At 48.3% G+C, this 25538-nt stretch overlaps 1 protein-coding gene across 2 annotated transcripts in view; it reads right to left on the bottom strand.

Annotated features, from left to right (window-relative positions):
* The window catches only part of pou6f2 (POU class 6 homeobox 2), a 79161-nt gene that overhangs the window by 12765 nt on the left and 40858 nt on the right, over positions 1-25538 (bottom strand). For both annotated transcript variants that reach the window (XM_030348805.1, XM_030348806.1), the window contains 2 exons: positions 18753-19114; positions 2971-3108 (listed from right to left, as the gene is read on the bottom strand). In XM_030348805.1, the coding sequence (XP_030204665.1) occupies positions 2971-3108; positions 18753-19114 (500 nt within the window). The remainder of the gene's footprint in view (positions 1-2970; positions 3109-18752; positions 19115-25538) is intronic.

A 25538-nucleotide genomic window follows, 5' to 3' on the forward strand; every position in this document is an offset into this window, starting at 1 on the left:
ATATTTTATGGCCCTGGCTGACGGTGGCCGTGTCTCCGGGCACCGCTGCCGTGGCGTGGAACTTGTCCCGCTCAATTATTCATCACCCTCGGACGGACTGGCGTCTTCTGGAAGCTAATAAAGAGCAGCTGCTCTGCACTGCCCCCACTGGCCAGTACAGTAACTACACCCCTCAGTCATTTAGTCATAGTAAAACTAAATCCGTTACACATCAGCTCAAGTTAAGATGTTTAAATAATATAAAATATGCACAGAGGTTAAAGGTAAAATCACTAATTTATCATTAGGGCCATGCAATTGCAGGTTGAGTTCCTCTCCTTTTTTCCCTCATATGGTCTCTCTACCTCCATGTCCTTCTCTACCTCTGCAGCCGCTCTCTCTCACTGTCTCTCTCTCCCTCTATCTCTCCACGTCCAAGTGTACAGGTGAGGCTCCTGTTTCCCAGAGAAATGTCATCTCATGGTTGTGCCGGGCCAATCTGTGACTTTAGCCATGGTGTCCAGACAATATCCATTCCATTTAGGCTCCTCCACCTCCCTGCATCCAAACGCGGGTGAGGAAAATGTTTGGACTTGCGTCATTACCAGTCCACAAAACTAATCATAAAGTTCCCAGGGCCCCCACCGGAGACTAAAGGCTTTTCATTCCACCACCGCACGTCTGGCGACAGAGACGCATCTCAAAGGCACATCAGCACAGGGTTCAGGACATAAGGTTCCACCATACATGGACACTTCCACTACCTCTACAGGGGAAACAAAGACCTCAGCCCACTGCAGCTAAACTACCACTAACTGCCAAGATGAGCTTCCCCCCAGCTTCCTGATTGGTTTCCTCTCATCTTAAATAAACTAACTGTGATGTTGAGTAATGGTTGCTAATCAATGAATCTTAGACTAGGTATACTGTAAATATCTCTACTGGCCTATCTAGGGCTCCAGACCTTTCACAAGAAATACATTTGCAGCCGGTACTGAAACCCTTTGACACCACAAGTGGTCAGATATAACTTTGTTTTTCCCATCATTTCACAGAAGGAATTTCCGCTTGCCGTAGCGTGATGGTGATTTTATTAAAAACCTCTATTACTTCCAAATAATTGCAATGAGTCAGCGTGTCAAACCAACAGGCATTCTCTCACACTGCCCATTTCTGCTGGGCCGTGTTTGTGTGAAGGATATTGTCTCATCTTTGTATGATGGGTAATGGCTGTTTTGGTTTAAAAAGCATCCACATATGTAGCTTTGTCAGTACATCACTGGATCAGAGGGTCATGGGTGGCGCGGCCTCAGCAGGTAAATCACATCTAAGCAAGTCAGGGATGAGCTGTTCTCTGGGTGGTCAGTCAGACCTCCGAACCCTTTTACCGCCCGTGTGTCCAGGTAGAGGAGAGGTTAACGGGAGGGATTTAAAGGAGGTCACAGAGAATAACCACGGCAATGGAGGCACGATTTAACAGACCTGTGCTCTCCCCTCACTCCCAAGCACACAAGCAGAGAGGCTATTATAATAGAGGCCTAATGTTCGGGGTTGAGGCTAGCAGTGGTGGAGGAATACTTACTAGAGGCTAGTATACTAGAGGCTAGCATACATAAGGCTGGTAGCAGAAAGCCCCAATGGTTGTCCTTGGAGAAGAAATACTGGAACCACCATGATAAAGCTTCAAACAGTGTCAACGTATTGGACTCCGAGTCCATAAACAAGCTTCCTCTAAAAGGACTACCACTAGCAGTGACAGACTGAAGAGGAGACGGGAGAGTGAATGCGGAGGTCAAACCATATTGTGCTCTCAATCCGAGCCAACAGCTGGTATTTCTATGTCATATTATTTTACTTTGTTGTTATCTTTTTGCCACACAGAGGTCAGAGGTGTGCAACAAAGAGAACAGAGGCTGGGCATTTTTATATTAATTTATGTCTGACATTCTCCTCTAAAAGGTGGAAAACTATAACAAGAAAATTGTTTTGCATCAAAAGATCCAATTCTAGAACTTGTGTGTATTGTACTTTACAACAGTAAAATATTGAGCTGTGCACAAATTGCTAAGTAGTGTTTTTTTTAGGAGTAGTACAGTAGACTGTACTTTACTTTCTAGTGTTATTCTTTACTGAAGGCTTGATCATGATCGCAATTCCCTTGCTTTGTAAACAAAATCTCTTGTTTCATAACAGAGAGAGTGAGAAAGAGAGGAGAGAAAGACAGAGTAACAAGAAAAAGAGAGATAGGGAGAGAGCGAGACAGAGAGATGGAGAATAAGAGAGGACGGAGGGGGATAGAGCGATGAGGATGACAAGTATCTGATAGTGGGGTGCGTATTACAGCGTCCCGGCTCTGAATAATGCTTTAAAGTAATGAGGCAGAGAGCAAAGGCTGTAGCCCAAGGCTCTGACCTGATTATGTCACAGAGTGTCAGCTAGCGTGGTCGCTAGTGCTAGCCCCGCCGCTACTGCTAGCGACCAGCACGCTCCATCAAACCCATAACCATGGCGATCTGTCCCCTGCAGAGCTCCAGACTCAGGACCATGCCTCTCCATACTTTCCCATTAGCGACAATTAGCATCAAGGCCCCTGTGCAATTCAGACGACTGATATGATACACCAACGCTGAGCATACCGCCGGAGGAGACGCCACACAAACAATGGTAAGCCGACTGTATCAAGCACTTCTTTAAACATGTGTGGCAATTTACACTTCTTCACATGAATGCCTCATTCTTCGCTCACTTCCCCCACCAAGCCAGCGTTTAGGACAAAGATTGGTGGATTGGAGTAAGGCTCATAATGTGATGTCTTTAGAACCAGAATGGGTCCTGATGTTGAGACTAAACTTAGGAGGGGTGTGATCACATCCTAAGCCGTTTTGTATCGGCATTGGTTTAAATGTTGTGTCCAACTCACTCAGCCTCAGCGAGCCAATCCCAAAGATGTGTGTGATGTTGTATGCATTTATAGGGTCTGCATTGTCTTACCTGTCCCTGTGCATTGGTGACCAGCTGCCCCGTCGCCCCCTGGAGGTTGGACAAGGCGTTGCCGAACACCTGGGAACTGGCAATGGAGCCCATGGCTGCTGCCGCGGCAACCGCTGCCTGGCTGGCCAGAGGATTCAACTAGGGAGAAGGAGGAGGAGAGGGAAGAGGAGCAGGAGCAGGAGAAGGAGAAGGAGAAGGAGAAGGAGAAGGAGAAGGAGAAGGAGAAGGATGAAGAAAAGGAGGAGAGGGAGAAAAATCATGATTGATTCCTAATGAGCCCTTTCCAGTTATCAATAAATGTTCATTATTAACTCTTTATTAATGATAATATATCACTTCCTGTCTATTACATAGAGACTTGATCATTCAATCACGTCCAGTAAACTCAAGAGAGAGGTCTCAAGAATGTACAGATCTCAGAGGTTCTGGGCTCCACTAGAGGCCGGCGGGATGTCCAAACAGAGGTGGACTGTAGGATTCTGGGGCTCCACTAGAGGCCGGGGTGCTTTGTTCGACTAGAGTGGGTCCACTGCAGCGAGGCCTGTATACATGGGGGGGGGGGGGGGGGGAGAGGGAGCTGAAGGGAGAATGGAAGCCAGTGTATGTGTATGTGCGTACCCATACACTTGTGTGCGTGCGTGTGTGTATGTGAAGGAGTCTGTGAATAAGTGGCCATTTTACTGCTGTCAGTGCCTGTGGGGGGCCCCAGGGGCCCCCCACAGGGCTGAATAGGGTCTTTTTACGGTCCGCGGAGGCCCCGCGGTACCTGGCCCTCACAATGGAGGACGGGAGTGACCATGCATCACTGTAGCGAGAGCCAGCATCTCCTCCAGTTAGCGCCCCCCATAATGCACTCCTGGAGAAGAGGACCGTCTTAACCCCCCTGCTCCCCTCTGTAATGGAGCCGTCTGCCGGGGCCCCGGCCGCCGCGCCAGGCCGCTCCCGGAGCCCGTCCCCCCGGCTGGATCGCCCGCATAAATCAAGCTAACCACTTATTAAGGGCTGGGATGCAGGGGCGATTTGGTTGCAGCACAGCACGACGAGGTCTTATTAGGTCGAGGAAGTAGATCAAACAGACGCCGGGGCCGGGAGAGCTACACACATCACAACACGCACACACACACACACACACACACACACACACACACACACACACACACACACACACACACACACACACACACACACACACACACACACACACACACACACACTGAAGTACTGCTGGCTGCTAATACACTCACATTATACCCTTGTGTTAGACTGGCTTCAGATTGTAGAATTGCAACGTGAGACTGTGAAATAAATTGTAGAATAAGATTGTTTGACTTTGCTTAAGATTGTAGAATTTGAATGTGAGGCTGTGGTAGGGATGGTAGAATTAGAATGTTTGTCTTATGTTTTAGAATGTAGAATTACATTGTTAGACCGTTCTTTAGGTTGTATAATTAGAATGTTAGACTGTGTTTTAGAATGTAGAATTACATTGTTAGACTGCTTTAGGATTTGAGGATCATCAGAAGGCTTTTTCCATTCCAGTTATGAACTCTTTATTTCTTATCTTATCTAAATAAGGCCTACTATATATACCTGAGTATATATTAATGGCAGTTACACATATAATGTTGAAAATAAGAAAATTCATAAAATAATATAGATTAAAAATAAACCAAATCTGTATTCTATTTCTTCTTTCCTATTTTCTTCTATTGTTTTCTGAACCACATGTTAAATGGGCAACGTACGAAGACAAAGGTAAAGTGATTGCAGTGGCAGACTATAAAAGCTAACATTCAACTTTTCTTTTTAAACCACACAAGCATCAACTTCTGCGGGTTCTTTCACCTCCGTGCGGGGGACGGAGTCTTGTAGCCGGCACATCATTGAGTTGCCATTTATCTTTCATCTAACTCCAGCACCATATATTATTAGGCTTTCGGAAATCAAATGATGAGGAAATACCAGTGAGCGATCAATACTTTTTCATTGACAGTAAAGGTTAAGCACATTAAGAATGACACCGCATTTGTCTTATGAAATCATATTTCATGTTGGTGGCCTCAAATTGGCTGTGATTGATATTGCGTCCGTGTGTCTGAAAGTCATCCAGTTTTTTCTCGATAATCACAAGATTGTCTTTTATGTGCTCGATATTCGCCCTTCTGGAAATCTTACGTCTACAGCGTTTAGATATGTGGACACAAGCTGAGACACCTCGGCAAGTCCACCCTTTTCGTGGCCAGAGGCCCCATCAAGAGCGGCTTAGCCACAGGGAAGAGGCATTCATCCTTTCTTTTTCCTTTCATTCTTCCTGCTCTTTGCTTTCCTTCCTCCATTTTTAATAATTTATTTCCTTCCTTCTACTCTCCTTTCATTTATTTAATTATTACTCCTCTGCTCCATCGATTTCTTCCCAATTTTCTCTTTCCAAAGAACATTCCTTCTTCTGCCTATTTTCTTCTTTCTTTCCTTCTTTCCTTCGTTCCATCCTTCCTATCTTCCTTCCTCCCACCCAACAAAGACATTAAGATACTCTATAAGCAGCAGAGGCCTATCAGCCATCTCATAACTGCACTCTCTCCATCTCAGTAGCTCAGATTGAGATCTAAACACATTCCCACTATCAGCAAGAGGAATGGACTGGTCGGTGGTGTGGAGACACTGGTCGGTCTAAGAGATTCATCAGGAGTCAAATAAACAGTTTCCCTTCCCATTGGCTCCCCACCCATCAGGTGAGAGATAGTGGAAGAAGGTCTACATCTAAAACACATTAAACTCTTCAACTGATAATCTGTGCAAGTGCCCTGATGTTCTGCCTGATGTCTGGTGAATATGTGCTTTACGTGTGTGTGTCTGTGGGCGTGTGTGTGTGTGTGTGTGTGTGTGTGTGTGTGTGTGTGTGTGTGTGTTTGTCCTGCAACAGAAAACTCGGGTTGAGAGTTTTAAGGAGATTCACAACATCACATTTGCAGAGCTCCAGAGATCAGAAGATCCTAGGGTCTCATCACATGAGATTAGATACACTTTATCATCCTCAAGAGAGGAAAACCACTGTTTTGTATAATGGGCCTTACTCACTAGCAGCCCTCCTGGATTTAAACGCCAGTTGTGTGGGGGGAATTTAATTAAGAATTGTCCATTCAGCCTCCACACCCGAGTAGCGTTTTGAACCAAGATGGAGCCTAAATGGCCGCTAGGTGAATAAAGCACATTACATCCCTGTTTGTTCAGGCACCGTTGGTGTGTCCAAAACCACAGGACATCTGGAGAAGATCAGAAGCAGAGAGAGGAGGATCTTCTGAACATCTAAACAGACGATTTACCTCCACAGTGACCTCTCTCCCAACAGCTCACCAGCAGAGGGTAAATATCAGCTCTGTGTCTATATTCTCTGTGATTATTACGTCCCCGTGGAGACCTGCACAGACCTCCCAGCGTTCAGGGTCCTTGTGTTAAACCATTCTCTGTATCTCCCTCTAAATAGGGTCTCCACAAGGTGGCTGGGCACTGAAGGGTAGAGTGAACTGGTTTAAAGAGGTCAACGAACACCACCACAGCAAGAAACCCAGTGGAGTTGAGTTATTCAAAAATGTTTTGAGACGGTGCACTGAAGGATCATGGGAGATGTGAGCTTCAGAGTATCACATTTCTAAAGGCTGGATCTTTTGGGGATGAGCGTTGATTAGATGTCACAAGAGATCAGACCTTGCCGCGTTCAGACGCTCGGTTTGTTAACAATATAACATCATTGACACCATCCAATACAAACAGCCAAAGTGGAATAGCACACAAATGGCGCCATTCTGGGGTCATCCAGCCAAAATGAATGTCCCTGACACTAAAAGAAGCCTGCAAGTTGTTTAAAAGATGCACCTGTTCTGGAGATCCGATCCCATAGAAAGGGTGTGTGGACTAGAACGCTCTCTACTGGCTGTTTGACCACTAGGGTCAGCTGGCGTGTAATCTCAGGAACACAGGGAGAAATAGCTTTCCTATCGCCGTAGAAATACCATGGAAACCAAAACAAACTATGGGGTATTTACTCCTTAATTTTAAATATATTTTCTATAGTTGCTCAAAGAGGTAAAGGGGGTATGATGCTTACAGTTTGGAGCAGAGCATCCAAACTGGAAACTAGTAATGTGGGAGAAACACGCTTTTGGGCTTGACCAGAGCTGAGATTACCATATGACACTGTTTAACCCTAACTGGAACAACTTTATAGATTGGATCACACTCTTTAAACATAACGGGTACAGCTTTATAGACTAGGTCACACTGTTTAACCCTAACTGGTACAGCTTCATAGAGTCTTTCACACTGTTACCCAAACTGGGTTATACTGGGTTACACAGGAGGATCACTATTGTCTTCCATGGCCAGTCTAAACATTGTCCCCTGACCTGCTTTGACATCTCTACTCCCTCTCTCAACTCTCCGTTGTCCTCCTCTCCCTCCCTCCTCTTCCTCCCACTCTCCTCTCCCTCACCTCCCTCCCTCCACCTCCTCTCTCTTCTGAGTGAATGTAATAAGCTGTGACATAGGAACAACACGCTAACCCCTTCTCCAAGAAATCTGTCAGTAGCCCCCCACCACCGCCACCGCCACCCCCTCCACTGCTGAACATCAAAATGCCATTAGAGCCTCCGGAACACGGCCGGTCTCCTGGCTGTCCAGGGGCTCACACCGCCACACCGGGGGCCCGGGGCCGGGGCACTCCGGGCCCCTTGACGGAGCACTGGCTACACCCAACCGCTACCATGCCCTCCTCGGAGGAGGGAGGGAGAGTGGAGGACAGAGGAAGAGAGAGGGATGAAGAGAGACGTAGTGAGAGACAGAGGAACGGACAGGAAGTAAGATGGGAGGCCATCAGGAGACACAGGAGCACCGCAGAGCATCTGAGGAGTAGAGCGGGGGGGAGGGGGGGGTTGTGTTTGTGCCTGCATGTGCATATGCATGTGTGTGTGTGTGTGTGTTTGTGCTTGTTTGTGTGTGGAGCGGGAGCGGGTATCTGTATGTGGGGGTATGTGCATGTGTGTTGGTTTAGTGAATGTGTGGGTGTCTCAATGTGTGTGTCCGAGTGGTGAAGGTGTCAGTGTTCCTGAGTGATAATAGAGTGATGTCATCAGAATCAGGGGGGGAGGGGTCAGAATGATAGCTCGTTAAACCGTGGCGGTCAGGCTGATCAAATAAAAGGCATTAAGTCCAGGAAACGGCGTTCCCTACTGGAGCCGTAAATGGCCACGTCTAATGAGGCGAGATGCAAATGAGGGAGGGGAGGGAGAGAGGGGACGACGACGATAAAGGGGTGATGGAGCGGCGGTTCCCGGCCGTCAATCTCCCCTCTCATTACCGCCGGCTGAATTAAGAGCTCTGGTTTTGATCACCAGCACCCACAACCCTGGCCCGAGCCGCAGCCCGGTCGCCACGGAGATGGGAGGGGGGGGAGGGGCCTGCGGGCATCCATCACCCCGGCCCGCTGTACTTCCTGTGGTCAGGGGGACGCTTGGCGACTAAAAATATAAGTTATAAGGCGCTCCGCTCCTGCGATCCCTCATCCTGAGCAATGATGTCTAATATTTAGCTGTTTCCAGATATATTAAATGTTGGACGAGCCGGTGATTAAGTGTGGGTGGGTAAAAGTGCTGACCGTCCCAGCCCGTGATGTGACATATTTGGTGCAGTTATTTCTGTCGCGGCGTCCGGGAGAGAATCATGGCGGCGGCGGCGTAGTGAAATATACTGCAGAAGCTGTAAGCCGGAAGCTTCTGGAAGATCCCAAAGCTGCCTCGGGAGCGAGAGGCAAAATATTCGATAGTTTGTTCATTCAGAAGGTTTCACATGGTTTCAGATGGTAAAAGATAAGAGGGAAATGTTGTCTTTGTGATTGAGTTATTTTGTTTGCTTCTGTCTTATTCCCCAGAGTTTCTGGATGTAATTTCCTTAGCCGCGACATCATCTCTCTTGGCTTTCACAATTCCATCCCGGCTGTCCTCCTTGGTTCTATTACTTTTCATTTAGCGGGGAGAATGCCATCGCTTTCCACTCCCGTGCTTGTTTGACATATAAATATAGCATTTGAATTACTTTAATATCCTCCTAATCAATGTCCGGTGATCTTTTGATGTCCTCAATTCAATATAGCGCGGGGTCATCCTAGCTGGCGCTTCATAAACACAATAAGGCTAACTGATTGCTCTTCGCGCGGCTGTCCGCTAGCCAGCCCTAATGAAGAGGAATGGTGGGGCGCGCCGCCGCGGCCTGTCATGTGTCGCTGGCCAGCGCTCAGCTCCCAGATTAATCATGAGAGAGGAGCGGATGATGTGGTCGCCCCTGATCGATAAAACACCCCTCCCACCCGCTCTCTCTCCGTGCGTCTCGCTCTCTCTCGCTTCATGTCTCTCTCCCCTTCTCTCTCTGCAGGTCTCTCTCTTTCTCTTTAAGCGTCTGTCTTTCCCTCTCTCCGTCCCTCTAAGTCCCTCTCTTCTTCTCTTCATGTCTCTCTCCCTCTCTCACGCCCTCTCGTTCTATGTCCCTCTCGCTCTCTCTCTCTTTATTCATCTCTCCCTCTCGCTCCGCGCGTGCTTTACTTTTCTCTCACTCTCTCTCTCTCCCCTCTCGCTCCCTCTCCTCTATCTAAATGCTTCTCTCTCACTCGCTCTCTTCCTCTCTCCCTCCCTCCCTCTCTCCCTCCCTCCCTATGTCTCTCTTTCTCCTCTCCTCCGTGTAAACATGTGTGTGGTGTTGTGTGCACATCAGCATAAGCATGGGCTGACATTTATGGACCTCTTTTAAATTGATTCAGTCCACTTTTGGGACCTGCTCATCTCTCCTCCTTCTTCTCCTCTGACTAGTTAAAGGCTAGATGTAAATGTTCCCCCTGCATCCATAAAACACAACCCTAAATCAACCTGGCCACCACAGGACCTCTCCATGTCTGCTCACTTATGGAGAGAGAGTAGGATAGAAATATACAAGCTGCTAATCATGCCAACCTCCACAGAGACTCCATGTCCACTAACACAGCAGAGTATACTGTCATGATTACCTCCACAGAGACGCTAGGTCTACTAACACAGCAGATTAAACTGTCCTACCTCAGATATTGCAGTAGATAGTATGGCCTCATAGTATTTTCTCTTATGGACCTAAGCAGTAAGGTTCCACTCCGATTTCCCCCACGGCAAATCCCCATTGAAAATTATTCTGGCAGTAATTAATTAGGGCCAAACCCTATCACATAAGTTCATAATCGTACAACCTTAATGTCTGAGAAAATGTACTTTCTATCATTAGCCTTGTTCATTGCCATGACATCAGACCTAACTGTAAATCCCTTGACTCAGAGCCGCTGAATAAGCAGAAGCATACACACTGAGCTGCCTTGCAAAGACCCTGTTGTAAACCTGATGGGCAAGGCAGGAGGATCTAAGAGGGATCATTTGACCCTCCAGGTCCAGACCTCCAAAGGGAGACAGAAAGTGCAGATCAGGGGCTGTACGACCGGCCCAAGCGGGGGTGTGTGATGTACAGCTTCTCTCTCTGGAGGGGCGGCATTCAGAGGCGCGGCCGATACAGCCTTGTGCGTGTACTGCTCAGCTCTAATGCTCTGCTTGTGGTCGCTAATGGATATCAGGAATTACAACAGGCAGCGCTATCGCACCCCGCGGGGGGATCCACCGGCCCGCCCCGCGTCACTCAGCACTTAGACCCTGTCTGGGAGGCCTGAGGGCTGGGAGAGGGGAGAGGGGAGAGAGGTGGGTGGGGGAGGAGAAGGGGAGGGAAGAAGGGAGGGAGCAGGGGGGATGGGGGAGAGTTGAGAGAGGATAGGGGAGAGGGGCAAGGGGGAGGGGGGAAGGGGAAGAGGGGAGAGGGGGGAGGGTGGAGGGTCGGGGAGGCCTCAATATCACAGTCGGCCTCATAATTAAAGAAACTCTACTCCTCATCCACTGTTAGCTGAGACCAGGATCCTAGCTCCCTTGTGGGAGGCTAATGCATGTGTGTGTTGTGTGTGTGTGTGTGTGTGTGTGTGTGTGTGTGTGTGTGTGTGTGTGTGTGTGTGTGTGTGTGTGTGTGTGTGTGTGTGTGTTGGAGAGATAACAGCACAACGAGACCACCTACAGAGAGAGAGAGCATGATCAGGTACGGCTGTGTGTGGTTTCAGTTAAGTGTGTGCATGTCTGCAAGTATGTGAAGAGGAAAAACGATTGCGTGTAACATTTTGTGAGATAAAAGGACAACAATGGGACACTAATGGGAGGGTAGGAAGTCCCCAGGAATCCCAGCGCCAGGGGAACTGAATCCCACATGGTGAGCACGGTGGTGAGGCTCTTAGAAACACAGAGGGTGGAAATATTTTGCGATGCAAGGCTGCTCTCCTTAGCTCCTCTTCATCCCTGTCTGTGGCTCATCCTCCCCTGGCCCTCATCATTATTCACTCCTGCTCCTTAACTCCTCCTTATCCCTGGTCTGTGGCTCGCCCTCCTCCCTGCTCCTCATCATCATTCCCTCCTGCTCCTCTTTAACCCTGGTGCCCCCCCCCCCACCCGCCCCCACCTCCCTGCTCCTCATCATCATTCCCTCCTGCTCCTCTTTAACCCTGGTGCCCCCCCCCCCCCACCCTCCCTGCTCCTCATCGTCATTCCCTCCTGCTCCTCTTTAACCCTGGTGTGCCCCCTCCCCCCCCCCCCCCCCACCTCCCTGCTCCTCATCATCATTCCCTCCTGCTCCTTAACTCCTCTTAATCCCTGTTCTGTGGCTCCCCCCCCCCCCTCATCATTATTCACCCCTCTGGTGATGGCCATTGCTCTTATTTTCTGCTCCAGTCAACAGCGCACATGTGTGTACTTCCTGAACGTACGCTTGTTATATAAGGCAATTTTCTGCCTTCTTAAGACTCCCATCTCCGGTGGGCTAATAAGCAGCTTGGCTGATCCGTAGGACGCCTGCGCACCGACCAAACCATGCAGGGTAAGCTGCTACTTTGCCACAGTCATCCAGAGACACCAGTATTATAGTAATGAGTGAGTGTTGTAATTAGTTTGCAATGAGATGATAAACACCCTAATAGGAATAAAAGGAGACAATACAGGTGTAATATTTGGGATATTTTCATGTATGAAAATGTGTTTCCGGCTCTTTATTGCGTATATGATTGTTGATATTTCTTACGATATTTCTTTATCAATTTTCACCTTGTATTGTATTATAATTCATAATGAAGTAGGATTTGTTTAATGCTGTGTGGTGACTTTACAGAAATCTAATCGGTTTTGGGGAAATTATAAAACATGTATTTTTTATATCATGCAGAAGTTGTTACATGGCATCATTTTTCATATTCACTATCATTGGGTAAACAAATATTAAAATTATACAATAATATAATGAATCCGGAAATTCAGACAATACTTTGAAATACAGTTTACAGTACTGTATGTACTTTTGTTAGTTCCAATGATAATAATAATACTTCCATACTCTTCATGTCCTTAACGACAAACAGGATGTATTTTTCCTCAATATATAAAAATGTAATAATAATTTAAAGACAATTGAACTGGTCAGTTTATCAAATATGATTAGATAATCTTAATATGATTCCTCAGATGTAAAAAATGGGCAACTTAATTTAGTAGGAGTCATTAGCTTTGCGTTTCATAATCTGAGAAACTGGCCTATTATAATTTATCTTTAATAGCCTCTAAACGTGTCACGTTTCACTAAATTGAACAGACACAGTGATCTGGAAAAATCAATGAACCGTCATTTATAATACATATTTTAATAGGAAGAGGTGCTGTAGTGGAGGAGACTGTTATTATGGTGACTAGTGGTGGTGACTCTAGTAGAGGTGACTGTAACTACAGTGACATGTGGAGGTGACTGTATATGAGGTGACACTAACTACAGTGAAGAGTGGAGGTGACTGTAGGGGAGATGACTGTAGGGGCTAGTGGAGGTGACTGTAGTGGAGATTACTGTAACAGAGGTGACTGTAGCGGAGGTGACTGTAGGGGCTAGTGGAGGTGACTGTAGTGGAGATTACTGTAACAGAGGTGGCTGTAGTGGAGGTGACTGTAGGGGCTAGTGGAGGTGACTGTAGTGGAGTTGACTGTAACAGAGGTGACTGTAGTGGAGATGACTGTAGTGGAGTTGACTGTAACAGAGGTGACTGTAGTGGAGATGACTGTAGTGGAGTTGACTGTAACAGAGGTGACTGTAGTGGAGTTGACTGTAACAGAGGTGACTGTAGTGGAGGTGACTGTAGTGGAGGTGACTATAGTGGAGATGACTGTAGTGGAGTTGACTGTAACAGAGGTGACTGTAGTGGAGATGACTGTAGGGGCTAGTGGAGGTGACTGTAGTGGAGGTGACTGTAACAGAGGTGACTGTAGTGGAGGTGACTGTAACAGAGGTGACTGTAGTGGAGGTGACTGAAGTGGAGGTGACTGTAACAAAGGTGACTGTAGAGGAGATTACTGTAGTGGAAGTGATTGTAGTGGAGATTACTGTAACAGAGGTGGCTGTAGTGGAGGTGACTGTAGTGGAGGTGACTGAAGTGGAGGTGACTGTAGGGGCTAGTGGAGGTGACTGTAGTGGAGGTGACTGTAGTGGAGGTGACTGTAGGGGCTAGTGGAGGTGACTGTAGTGGAGGTGACTGTAGCGGAGGTGACTGTAGCGGAGGTGACTGTAGTGGAGGAGACTGAAGTGGAGGTGACTGTGGGGGCTAGTGGAGGTGACTGTAGCGGAGGAGACTGAAGTGGAGGTGACTGTAGGGGCTAGTGGAGGTGACTGTAGTGGAGGTGGCTGTAGGGGCTAGTGGAGGTGACTGTAGTGGAGGTGGCTGTAGGGGCTAGTGGAGGTGACTGTAGTGGAGGTGGCTGTAGTGGAGATGACTGTAGGGGTGATGATTGTAGTGGAGGTGACTGTATGGGTGATGACTGAGGTGGAGGTGACTGTAGTGGAGGTGACTGTAACAGAGGTGGCTGTAACGGAGGTGACTGCAATGGAGGGGACTGTAACGGCAGTTGAATGAAGGAGAAGTGCAAGGTGGTGGTAGAAATGCAACATGGGGGGCGGAGAGGAGGGGGGAGTAGAGACACTTGGGAGAATGTTGTGGAGAACAAAAAGATGCAGTGTAGGAGGGGTGAGGTGAGAATGAGAGGGGGAGACGGAGGAAGGGGCGCGGGGGGAGGGAGCCCTGTGGTTGGCAGAGTGACCTTGGGGGTGCTAGCTGCGTATCAGAGGCCTCTCATGTAGGCTGATTGTCCGGGTGGAAAGGAGGGAGAGGGGGAGGCGAGGAAAAGACAGAGAGAAAGGGGAGAGCTGCAGGTAATTGCAGCACTTGTGTGTGTGAGGCCGGGCGGTCGTGTGATGTCGGGGTACAGCAGGGGGGGGAGAGGGAGGACTGCGGTGCCTTTAGAGGTAAATTGTGGAGCAGAGGGGAAGGAGCAGAGGAGCAGAGGAGGAGAGAAGCTGAGGAAGGGGCCTGCAAGGCTGTAATCACCCCTGAGAGGTCTCGGCTGAGAGGGACAAAGAAACACTGAGGGGTCGGGAGCGCCCGAAGGGAGGAGAGACAGAGGCTGGAGGGAGAGGCAGGTGGACAGACAGGTACGTAGACAAAACAGATAGGTAGACAGGCTGGGAGGCAGTCAGACAGGTCGTTGATTTAGAGGAAACAATCAAAAGATAAAAGTAAACTGTCAAAAGATTCTCTAAATACACCCTTTAGTTCTAGGCAAAGAGAGAGAGAGAGAGAGAGAGAGAGAGAGGGAGAGAGAGAGAGAGAGAGAGAGAGAGAGAGAGAGAGAGAGAGAGAGAGAGAGAGCGAGCGAGAGAGAGAGAGGCGTGACAGACAAAGGGAGGGACCCATAGAGAGAGAAAGAGAGAGCAAGAGTGAGAGGGAGAGAGGAATTGAGGGTGCAGGTCAGGCTGAATAATACAGAGCAGGATCTAGCATCAGCATGCCTCCTCCTCCTTCGTCGCCTCCTCCTCTTCCTCCTCTACCTCGCCCCCATCCTCCTCCTCCTCCTCCTACTCCTCCGCCTCCCGCTCCGATGTAACCCACTGGAGTGGCAAATTACAGCAGGCCTACAGCTGTAGCCCGACATTATGATTAATTTGATCAGTAATTTCTCCTGTTTTTCATTTTAATCGCCGCGACCATTCTGCTGTGGCAGGTCTTTCAGATCTAATTAAGATCAATTCCCGCGTAGCGGAGGTGGCGAACGCAGCACGCCGTCAAATCCCCCGCTCCCCAGCCGGGTCCAGACGCCTGCGGTCCAATCAATCAACTCCTAGAGCAGAACCACAATCAGCCTAATAACACTCACACACACATTCATAATCTGTCTATTAACACACGCACAGCCACATTCATAATCTGCCTTTTAACACTCACACACACATTTATAACCTGCCTCGTCTGCACCTCAACCAATCAGAGAAAAGCTCTGCATTGGATACTATGTGTGTGTGTGTGTGTGTGTGTGTGTGTGTGTGTGTGTGTGTGTGTGTGTGTGTGCGTGCGTGTGAATGTGTGGGAGTGTGTATGTGAGAGCGTATATGTGTGTGTGTGTGTGTGTGTGTATGTTTATGAGCATGTGTGCATGTGTGTGAGCATATGTGTGTGCGTGTGTGAGTGTGTGTGGGTGCATGTGTGTGAGCGTGTGTGCATGTGTGTGTGTGTATGTGTGTGTATGGTTGTATGTCTGTGTGTGACAGCGATGCTGATCAATGAAATCTAAATGAAGCACAGTAACATGTGTGTATGTGTGTGTGTGTGTGTGTGTGTGTGTGTGTGTGTGTGTTTGTGTGTGTGTGTGTGTGTGTGTGTGTGTGTGTGTGTGTGTGTGTGTGTGGTTGTGTGTGTGTGTGGAGGGTAACGTGAGTACACTGAGGGGAAGCGACTGAGAGGCTTGCTGTAGCCTCTTCTCCCCTAGACGCAGTACTAATGAGCCGCTTAATATGATGGGATCCTACAAATTAAAAGTCCCTGTGGACTAGAGGTTGTGGTGATGGTGGGGGTGGGGGTGGGGGGCTGGTGGTGCATCCGACATGATAGAGGAAGAGAGAATTACAATAGCCCGTTAATAACAGCATAATGACCTTTAGTATGTCCCTGTCGCTCTTGATATTGTCAACTCATAATTGGCTGAGGGTGTGTGTGTGTGTGTGTGTGTGTGTGTGTGTGTGTGTGTGTATGGGCGTGTGTGAATGTGTGGGTGCATGTGTGTGTGTGTGTGTGTGTGTGTGTGCTGACAGTCTGAGAGGTATGTATTAGTATGTTACCGTAATAATGACTTAATGTTAGCTAAGTAGCGTAGGCTCAGATAAGCTTCATTCTATTAATAGACTTTAGAACCTCAGGGCCCAATATCCGCAATGGAAACACTTACATAATTACAGCTGGATGTGTGTGTTCGCACGCACGTTTATGGGTGTGTATGTGTGTGTGTGGTGGGGGGGGGGGGTGGTAAGTGTGGTAAGTGTTTCTGTGTTGTATGTGCATGCCCCTATTAGTCTGTGCCTGTGGGTGTTTGCTGTGTGTGTGTTTTAATATGTGTGTTTGTGTTGTCTCTCAGCGGATAGGTTACCTCTATGGATTAACCAATGAGAGGCTTAGTAATTCTGGTTATCCAATCAGTCACGGCCAGGGGAGCTGCTGGGGTCTGAGATCCTATTGCACCAGTGGGTCGGCAGGGGGGGGGGGGTTGCCCTTGGACGGGCGCTACAGACACACGCACACACACACATACGTGCACGCATTCACGTACACAAACACATATACACATCACGCACACGCACGTGCACACACACAAGTGCACACACACACACACCCGTCACCCATACACACACACACACCCACAAACACAGTTTAATCCTATTTGATGAGGCAATATCTTAATGAAGGCTGAAGGCTTCTTGACCCCCCAGGATTCTGGAGCCAGCCTCACCTCACTCCTCCGGGACGGTAGTAACTCAACATGGTTGTTATAAGACTGAAATGATCCAAATAGTCCAAAATAATACTATTAAATAATATATAGATAACAGGATTGTATAATGAATAAATAATACTATTAAATAATACATTAACAATACTATTAAATAATAGATTAATAATACTATTAAATTAGTATTATAAATCACAAATAACAGTAATCACTGATTTGTTTATGTTGTTATCCAATGTGAATCGAAATAGTCATCAGTATGTTTGTGTGTGTGTGTGTGTGTGTGTGTCTGTGTGAGAGACTCAGTGAGTTGATTGGTCTCCCGCAGTGAGGTCGACATCGTGTGTATCTGTGTGTATCTTTGTCAGATATGGCGTATGTGGGTGTGTGGGTGTGTGAGAGAGGCGATCAATGTGTGTGTGCGTGAGTGTGTGTTGGTGTGGGTGTAAGAGATGGTCATTTTGTGTGTGTGTATGTGTGTGGGAGGTGGTCAACGTGTGTGTGTGTGTGTGTGTGTGTGTGTGTGTGTGTGTGTGTGTGTGTGTGTGTGTGTGGGTGTGTGTGTGTGTGTGAGGTGGTCAGTATGTGTGGGGGGGTTGGTCAGAGCGTGTGTTTATGAGGTGCTCGGTGTGTATGTGTGTGGGGGGGTGGTCAGAGTCGGTGTACGGGGCTGGGCAGCAGGGGTCCTTCTGAAGCCATTAAACCAGCGGCGCTGCTCCTCCGTCTGGCCAGCCTGACAGCACCAGAGAGGGCTGCACGGGGAAACTAATAGCAGACACATCCCCGCCATAAAGAAGGCTGCTCCACAACCCATAAGACGCTGACGCTGATGAATGGGAGTGCGACCCGGGCCGGGATCCAACAGAAATGAAACCGCAGGGATATCAAATAGGTTATTATCGCCCCGCCCTGACAGCCGGACGGACAGTGTGCACCAGAGATGAATGGACGGACAGACTGACAACAAAAAAACTGCGGGACCGGAAGAGACATGGAGACATAGGGGCTGATGACCCCTGATACAGCCATAGGGAAGATAACCCCAAGGCGCTCATTGTAGTTGAGGACAGGGAGGGGGGTGTTCACGGCTTTCATGTTGGAGACGAATATTCCCCCGGCTCTTCAGAACCTCAGCGGCCGAGCTGCCATGAATCAACCGGCCGGGATAAGGATCAGAGCCGGGGCGTCTGGAGCTCCACATGAGCTCTGTGTTATCTGCAGATGTCCCCGCGTGCGACACGTCGCAGGTCCGCTCCTCCTTCACCCTTCCACACTAAATAGTTTTATCATACTCATTACTCCTGACTCCCATTGACTTTTAAAGGGTAAGGGGAAAAGTAGGTAGTACAGTTAATCAGGGCTTTTTTACTATGGTACGCCGTATGTTGCCCAGCCAGGTGGGGTGTGTGGGGCGGGACGTCAGGAACTCTTGGCCGGGACAAATCATAAAGGGCAACGACATATTGGTCAGTTCCCCTCCCTCCTCTGTCTCAAGCTCCTCTGCCTTCTATGTCCTCCACTTGTTCATTTTCCCTTGATTTAATTATTTTCTATTGTGCGTGTTAAACGTGGTGACGTAATTAAAGGCAAAACAAAATAAACGTTAAATTGTAATTATTGCTACATCCCACCTGTGAGTTTGCTGCCATCTAAAGATGAAATATCGTTGCGAGTTTAAGAGCACAGCTTTGCTTACACACGGAGCTCAAAGCGCACTGAATGATACGCCCGTCATCATGGAAGGCAGACTACATTGTGATTTATGATGCAGGCCGACACAAACACAGCCTGCTGTCTGTGTTCGTCAAGCCCCCTGGGACTTACCTGCAGCGGCAGGGGCGGAGTCACAGGAGAGGGCAGGCTGCGGGCGGGTGATTGGGTGGCCCGGTGCGGCGGGGAGAGGGGCTGGTGGCCGGAGGTGGAGGAGCACGTGGAGCCCCCCGGGGAGGGGGTGGAGGAGAGCCGTCGACCGGGCGACGCCATGCGATGCTGGCTGGGGGCGTGGCCCAGGACCGTCTGGTGATGCTGCTGATGATGCTGCTGCTGCTGTTGCTGCTGTTGTTGCTGTTGTTTTTGCTGTTGTTGTTGATGTTGTTGTTGTTGTTGTTGTTGTTGCTGGTGATGGTGGTGCTGCAGCTGCTGGAGGTGTTGGAGATGCTGGAGCTGGGAGTTCAGCGATGAGGTAGCTGTAGGCAACAGGACCACACACGGTTAGATCACCAAGTCAGGTCAAGAGAGGAAAGCCTTTCTCTTTTCTCAGTGCAGTACAGTCGTAAAGTCCTAAAGGAGGATGACGGTGAATCCTAAGCGCTCAAGAAGGAGAAAGGTGTGAGGGCTGAGGCAAGAGTCGCTGGCTGGCCTTCCTCTGCCCAGGGATGTCTAGGAGTGCACTAGGGTGGAAATGGAGAACATTGCTTGCTCTTTAATCAGACCGTAGTTACAAAATCCAACTGCTGATGGCCATTTTAACACCCACAGGAGCCCGTAGACGCCAGCACCGCACCACACACTTCTGCTTCCCTCATAAGGTGTTGACATCCTTCCAAATGAGCCGGTAAACAGCAGGTAGTGTAGAGATGGAAGTGGGATGCCAGTACAATGGGCAGAGCCATGCTGTAAGCCCTATAAGCTATTTGCCTCTCACACCTCTGGATGAATATACATATGGAGGAGAGGTGTGGGGTGCACAGGGCACCCAGAGGGGCTCAGATGTAAATTGTGATGCGTCACAACATAGACCTGGAGTACTTTTTAGCTGCTACAACACTAAAGCTCTGTGAATAACCAAATTCAGCCGCCTGGAGGACGAGCTATCAACTATCAGAGATATAATGGTTCTCTGCGGACCCGGGGCTCTTCATTGTCCATGGGTTGAATGTCATAATCCTGGTGTTTAAGGGCTTGAAGTCTGCCTGGATCCAGCCATCCATCTCAAGAGGAATTAACCCATTAACTTATTGAATCCAAAAATAGCACGTCGCTACAATCTCTTTTGTTGAATTAAATACACATAGTTGAATTAAATTCACACACCTTTTTTTTCAATTTTCTCGTTCTATCATGCTATTAGACTACGTCAGTCTAAAGACTGCGCTTCACTACATAGGAGATACAGAGAAACAAAGTTAACTGTTTAGTAGAACAAGAAAACCGGAACGGATAGATAGATAGATCGATAGATAGACAGATAGACAGATAGACAGATAGACAGATAGATAGATAGATAGATAGATAGATAGATAGATAGATAGATAGATAGATAGATAGATAGATAGATAGATAGATAGATAGATAGATAGATAGATAGATAGAAAGTTAGATAGAAAGATAGATACATACATAAATGCATGCATAGATACACAGAATTCCCCCTTAGGGATGAATAAAGTACTCATCAAACCAATATGACAATATGACATCTCTGCAACATGCTGTATGTAGATACTTTTCGGATTGAAAAAAATAATGGCCTCTATCTTTTGGTCTTGGTTGGCCCTTGTTGTGTAAAACACAGTTTCTCATACTCACACAATGTTCTTAAAAGGGCCTAAGCAGCATGGAGAACAACAATGGAGCAAAGGTTCAAACGGGAGCTGGGTGGATTGATAGCGCTGCCGAACACTGACAAGCTTGTGTACATACAGAATCAATGCACTTCAATAATGTACTGCCTGCTCGTCTGGTCTGGGGTGAATAAAACATGCAGGGAGACAGGTCTTTGATTAGCACGACCACTACGACTCCTCAACAGCCCCCGATGTACACTGGATCAAAATGATACCCCCTCTCTCTCTGTCTCCCTCTCTCTCTCTCTCTCTCTCTCTCTCTCTCTCTCTCTCTCTCTCTCTCTCTCTCTCTCTCTCTCTCTCTCTCTCTCTCTCTCTCTCTCTCTCTCTCTCTCTCTCTCCCTCTCTCTCCCCTTGTTCTCGGTACAGTAGCAGAAGCCCGGCAATGGGAAGCCAGTGTCTCTCGCCCAGTAAACAGTGCGCTGTTACACTTGTGCTCGATCCACTGACACATTGACACCTCCCTCACACCCCGGCATGAATTATAAATCAGCCTGGGCTCGCGCGCCACAAGTCCAATTCTCACTCCAAATGTAGGGGCAAGTGGTCTCTGCTTGGCCCTGCGTCCCTGACAGAGCTCAGAGCGCTCTTCCTTTAGCGGGCGGACGGGAAAACAACGGTTTGAAGCCTGGAACGAAAAAAATGGAACGAACAAGAAGAAGAAAAATCACAGGAGGGAAACGTAGAAATGAAAAGAGAGATAAACAAGAGTAGTGAACGGCCATAGAAATCAAACTTCTGTCAGACATTATGGAGTGTGGGTCGTGGGAGGGGGGGGGGGGGGGGGGTTGGGGGCATTGGAGATCAAAGCGAAGTGTAGAAGGTCCTCCAGCGTCGACCATTAGACGGCAGAACAACAGAAGAAGTATAGGAGCGGAAAGCAAAACAAACACGCAGGGAAAACGGAGGAACCCCCCTGTGGCCCTATTATAAGGGGCTACACCACAGGTAACTAGCTGCTTTAACCGCAGCGCTTTATAAACTCTGTCATCTTGTTAAGACTGCCTGGACCACTGACCCTTCCCCCCCCATCCCTCCTGCCAGCTGGTGGTACTGGTGTCTAGGAGCTGGGTGCTGGAGCTACGCCTGTGTGATTGCTTTGGCTGAGCACATCACCCAGAGGGGGCCGGGCCGGCTAATTGTTTGCGCTCCTTCATGCTAGCGACTGGGGTGGCCAGGGGGCATGGGGGGAGTGGGGTCACGGTCGGCTGGTGGGAGGGGGGGGGGGGGGGGGACTAGCCTGCTCATTATGCTCCACTCCTGACTGTGGGTGTACGCAGGGGCCCGCGGCGCCCCAGGCCCCCCCCCCCCCCCCCCCCCCGTAGACGCGCCAGCACTAAGGCACTGGGAGGCGTCACCGCCAGCCCTGTGTTATCGCTGCCCAGGACACAGAAGACACGCAGACTAAATGGAGGGAGTCACTATTGCATGCCTCATTACATGCCGAGTTGATACTTAAGCTGAGGAATTGTGTGCAAAGTTGAATGCTTGATTGTTTAATTCACTAAATTTTAACTTAATTAGTTGATTGCATGCTAAACTGAAGTTCATGGATATAATACATTTTGTGGTTCGCCGTAGGGTTGAGTGCTTTTTTTAGCACTGGTCCTTAAAAACAAGTTAAGGACCACCGCAGCAATAGCGTCCTAGATGCCATGATGAATCAGCCATTTAGCGCAAGTCAAATGCTTAGTTGACGTCGGTGAATGTGGTCCTCTGGTTAGCTGATGAAACGGCCGTGCGTCCTCTCTCAGCGGTTGTTGTCTGCCGTTGTTCTAAACAGAGCGGCAGCCCACCGGCGTTCCTCCTCCAGAAATCAGCCGTTATCTCCGACTGTCGCCGTCTCCTGAAGTGGAGGAGCGCGACGCGAGACTGATTGTCAGAGGTCGGAGGCTAGGTCAACGCCTGGCTCGTTCGTCAGACAAATGCTATTTTTGTTTCCCTGTCTGGCTGGGGCGGCACGGGAAGGAGCAGCCGGTGTTCTCATTACCGGCGCTATCTCATGGCTCTGAAGGCACCCGCGCATTACACCACTTTCCTCTCCCCTCGTTGATTCCATAGCTCTCTCTGTGGGGGCACAGCAGGTACACTCCCAGCCTGGCCCTGTGGATTGATGCTCTCTGGAGTGTACGTGAGCGTGGGGGTTGTATTCTCTCCTAGTGTTTTGTGTTGGGTTCCATGATCGGTGTTTGTATGCACATTGACTTGTGTTTGTGTTAACAGGTGGGGGGATCAAGCAGTTCAGACTTTCAGCATGCTTGGTGGACTGTCAGCAAGTCCAGGGATAATTATGGGATATGATATTAAATTTGCCAGCAACTACATTAGCATGAATACATTACTTGCATGAAATGAAACTTGATAATTGACCCTGGGTGGCCCATGGTGTTCCTGCCAACTGGCATAACAGTCTGGGCGGGATCATCTCTTATGTATTACTATGTATTACTTACTCTTTGTGTCTGATCCTATGCAATGCAACCCCCCCAATATTGTTGCCTGCAACAGAGAAGGCGATTTGAAGACATTGATTCCTTTGTCCTCAACATGCTGATATCCCACCGACACGTCTGTCCAAGACCAAGAAGCATCCCCACACAGGCTGGATAGTGAGCGGTCTTGTCAACACAACAGGAGACGGAGTGTTTCTCAGACCATCAAACTGCTGTCTGCTACAGTACAGCATGCAGTGCAGAGACGAGGACTCAAAAGACATCCAAGAAAAACAATCAGGGACCACAACAGAACCTTATGAAGCCGAGATTCAGGAAGAATCATCCAGGATTATGTCTCAGTCATTTAAATGCATTGCTAAGTATTTTGACTCAAAAAAGGTCCTGTATGCAATATCTATGATCCCTTGTGCAAAGATGCCTAACCCCTTCCTGTGTGTAGTTAACCAGTTGCTCTATTCACTGGCTAATTCCTACCTGCTCCTTAATAACCTGTCTCTGTATGTCAAGTCTAACAGCTACCCGCTCCTCAACAAACTGTGTCTGTGTTCCCTGCCCAGGTCAACGACCTGTATCTCTACTACCCTGACCCGTGCCTGCTTGTAAACAACCTGTATCTGTATTCAGTGTTAGCAGCTTTGGATGATAGTGTATCCTAACTGCCCATCAATACTGTTCGAATGAGGGGCCAAAGAGGTCTCCATCAGGGGGTAACTCACCACTGTTGAAAGTAGTTTGATTCGGGTCGCTTTTAACTCACTTTATTTGTTAAAGTATTTCGGTATGGTAACTATGAAGCAAAAGGGAGGGAATTGTATCTAACAGCGTAGAGAGAAATACCGTGAGCTACTTCGAGCCCCCGGGCTTAGGCCCGAGGCTCTCTGCCGGTCTGCCTATGAGTCTCTCTGACCTCCTCTGGCTCCGGGCGCTGCGAATGAACCAAGTAGAAGTGGCCTATGTGAAGTGGGCGTGGTCTATGTGACGTCTTAGCTGCGGCTTCCACGTCTGTCTTAAAGATGCTGCCTTCTGTTGCTGGGGTAGATATTACAGCTTGTATGTTTGATCCTGCTCCCTTGTGGCTGTGTGGGGGTAGTGCAGCTTGTGTGTTTGATTCTGCTTCCTAGTGGCTATGTGAGGGCAGCTTATGTGCTTAAATTACGTAACACCACCTAACCCTGTCTGAAGACAGCAGCCCTTCCTAAAAGGATAACTTCGGGAAGTAACAACCAGGACCCTAACTTCTGAAAAATGTTGGGTCTAAGTGACTAATGCAGCCAACAATTTTGAAATTGGACCAGTATTGAGCGAGAGCGCTTTAGCCATTGCAGCCAATTCGCGGTGGTGATGTAACCCCAAGGGGCAAAAGCGCCCAGTCAATGTGGGTCTTTTAAAAGTGCTTGATTTTGCCACTGACAGTCCCGGATAGTTATTACCGGCATAAGTGACAGACAAAATTATGGAAAGGATCCCAGAGAGAAATAAAACTCTACTCTCACGGGATTCAAGGAGAGTGAGACTTCTCCTTTAGGGAGATTGGTAAGACCCAACAAGCAGACCGGATCAAGCCAAAAGTAAAGACAAAAGTTGTTAATTCTATGTCGGGATCCTTTCCATCACTTAGACCCAAAAATTATGGGAAAATAGGATTAGGGACGTTGAAAAAGAGTCAAGCTTTTTTGCAATCTAAGGCAATGATGCTACATATGCGTGATAAGTCGTGATAAGTTTCACCAGTCACATCATTGACCAAGGCTTTGCGTTCTCCAGAAAGGACCAACGGCGTGACTGGTCCGACTTCTCAGAATCAGTGATGTCAAGAGAAGAGGCATGAGTTGATGGTGCAGACCTTGATCTCTTCAGAACAACAGCAGTGCTCTCTCATATTAGAAAAATATCAGAGCTCGACAGTTCCCCTATAATGAGAGACCCGGCAGAGGACACGCCACCAGCCAGTTCTCCTCAGGACCAGGGCGCGCCACAGGGGGGGGGCTGTTCCACCACCCGGCCTCTACACCCTCCCCCCCCCCCCCCCCCCCCCCCCCCCGACCCACCCGTCCAGCGCCTGGCGGTGGTAATGACTCCACCAGAGGAGACTTAACATTCAGCGTGGACCAGAGGTAATTAAGACGGTGGCCAAACCAAGGTCATTCTGACTCACTGGATGAGATGGCAGCACTTACTTAGCAGTGAAGTGGATAAAATACCTCGCTTTCCACGGGAATTCATTTCATTCTCTAACTGCCGTGATTAATTATGGGTGTCCATCACTTGTGAATAATACGTCGATAATACTTTAAGTACTACCGGATTGATAGGACTTGGCATGGACTGACAAAAGTGTGTCATTCTTTAATAACTGATCCAAATTACTTGCACTTATATTAGTAAGTACAGAAGTTCGAAGTAGTACGATAATTAGATTTCGGAGATTGATCAAATTTATATGTTGGAGGTGGACAAGGAAAGTAAATATGAAATAAAAACCTGTTGAGAAATAGTATCCATGTATCAATAGTTATGTACACCTCAACAGGAAGCCCCAACGTAGAAAGGCAATATAAAGTATTTCAAAACACATCACAACATCCATC

This window comes from Gadus morhua, chromosome 23, assembly GCF_902167405.1.
Source record: "Gadus morhua chromosome 23, gadMor3.0, whole genome shotgun sequence".
Taxonomy (NCBI): Eukaryota; Metazoa; Chordata; class Actinopteri; order Gadiformes; family Gadidae; genus Gadus; species Gadus morhua.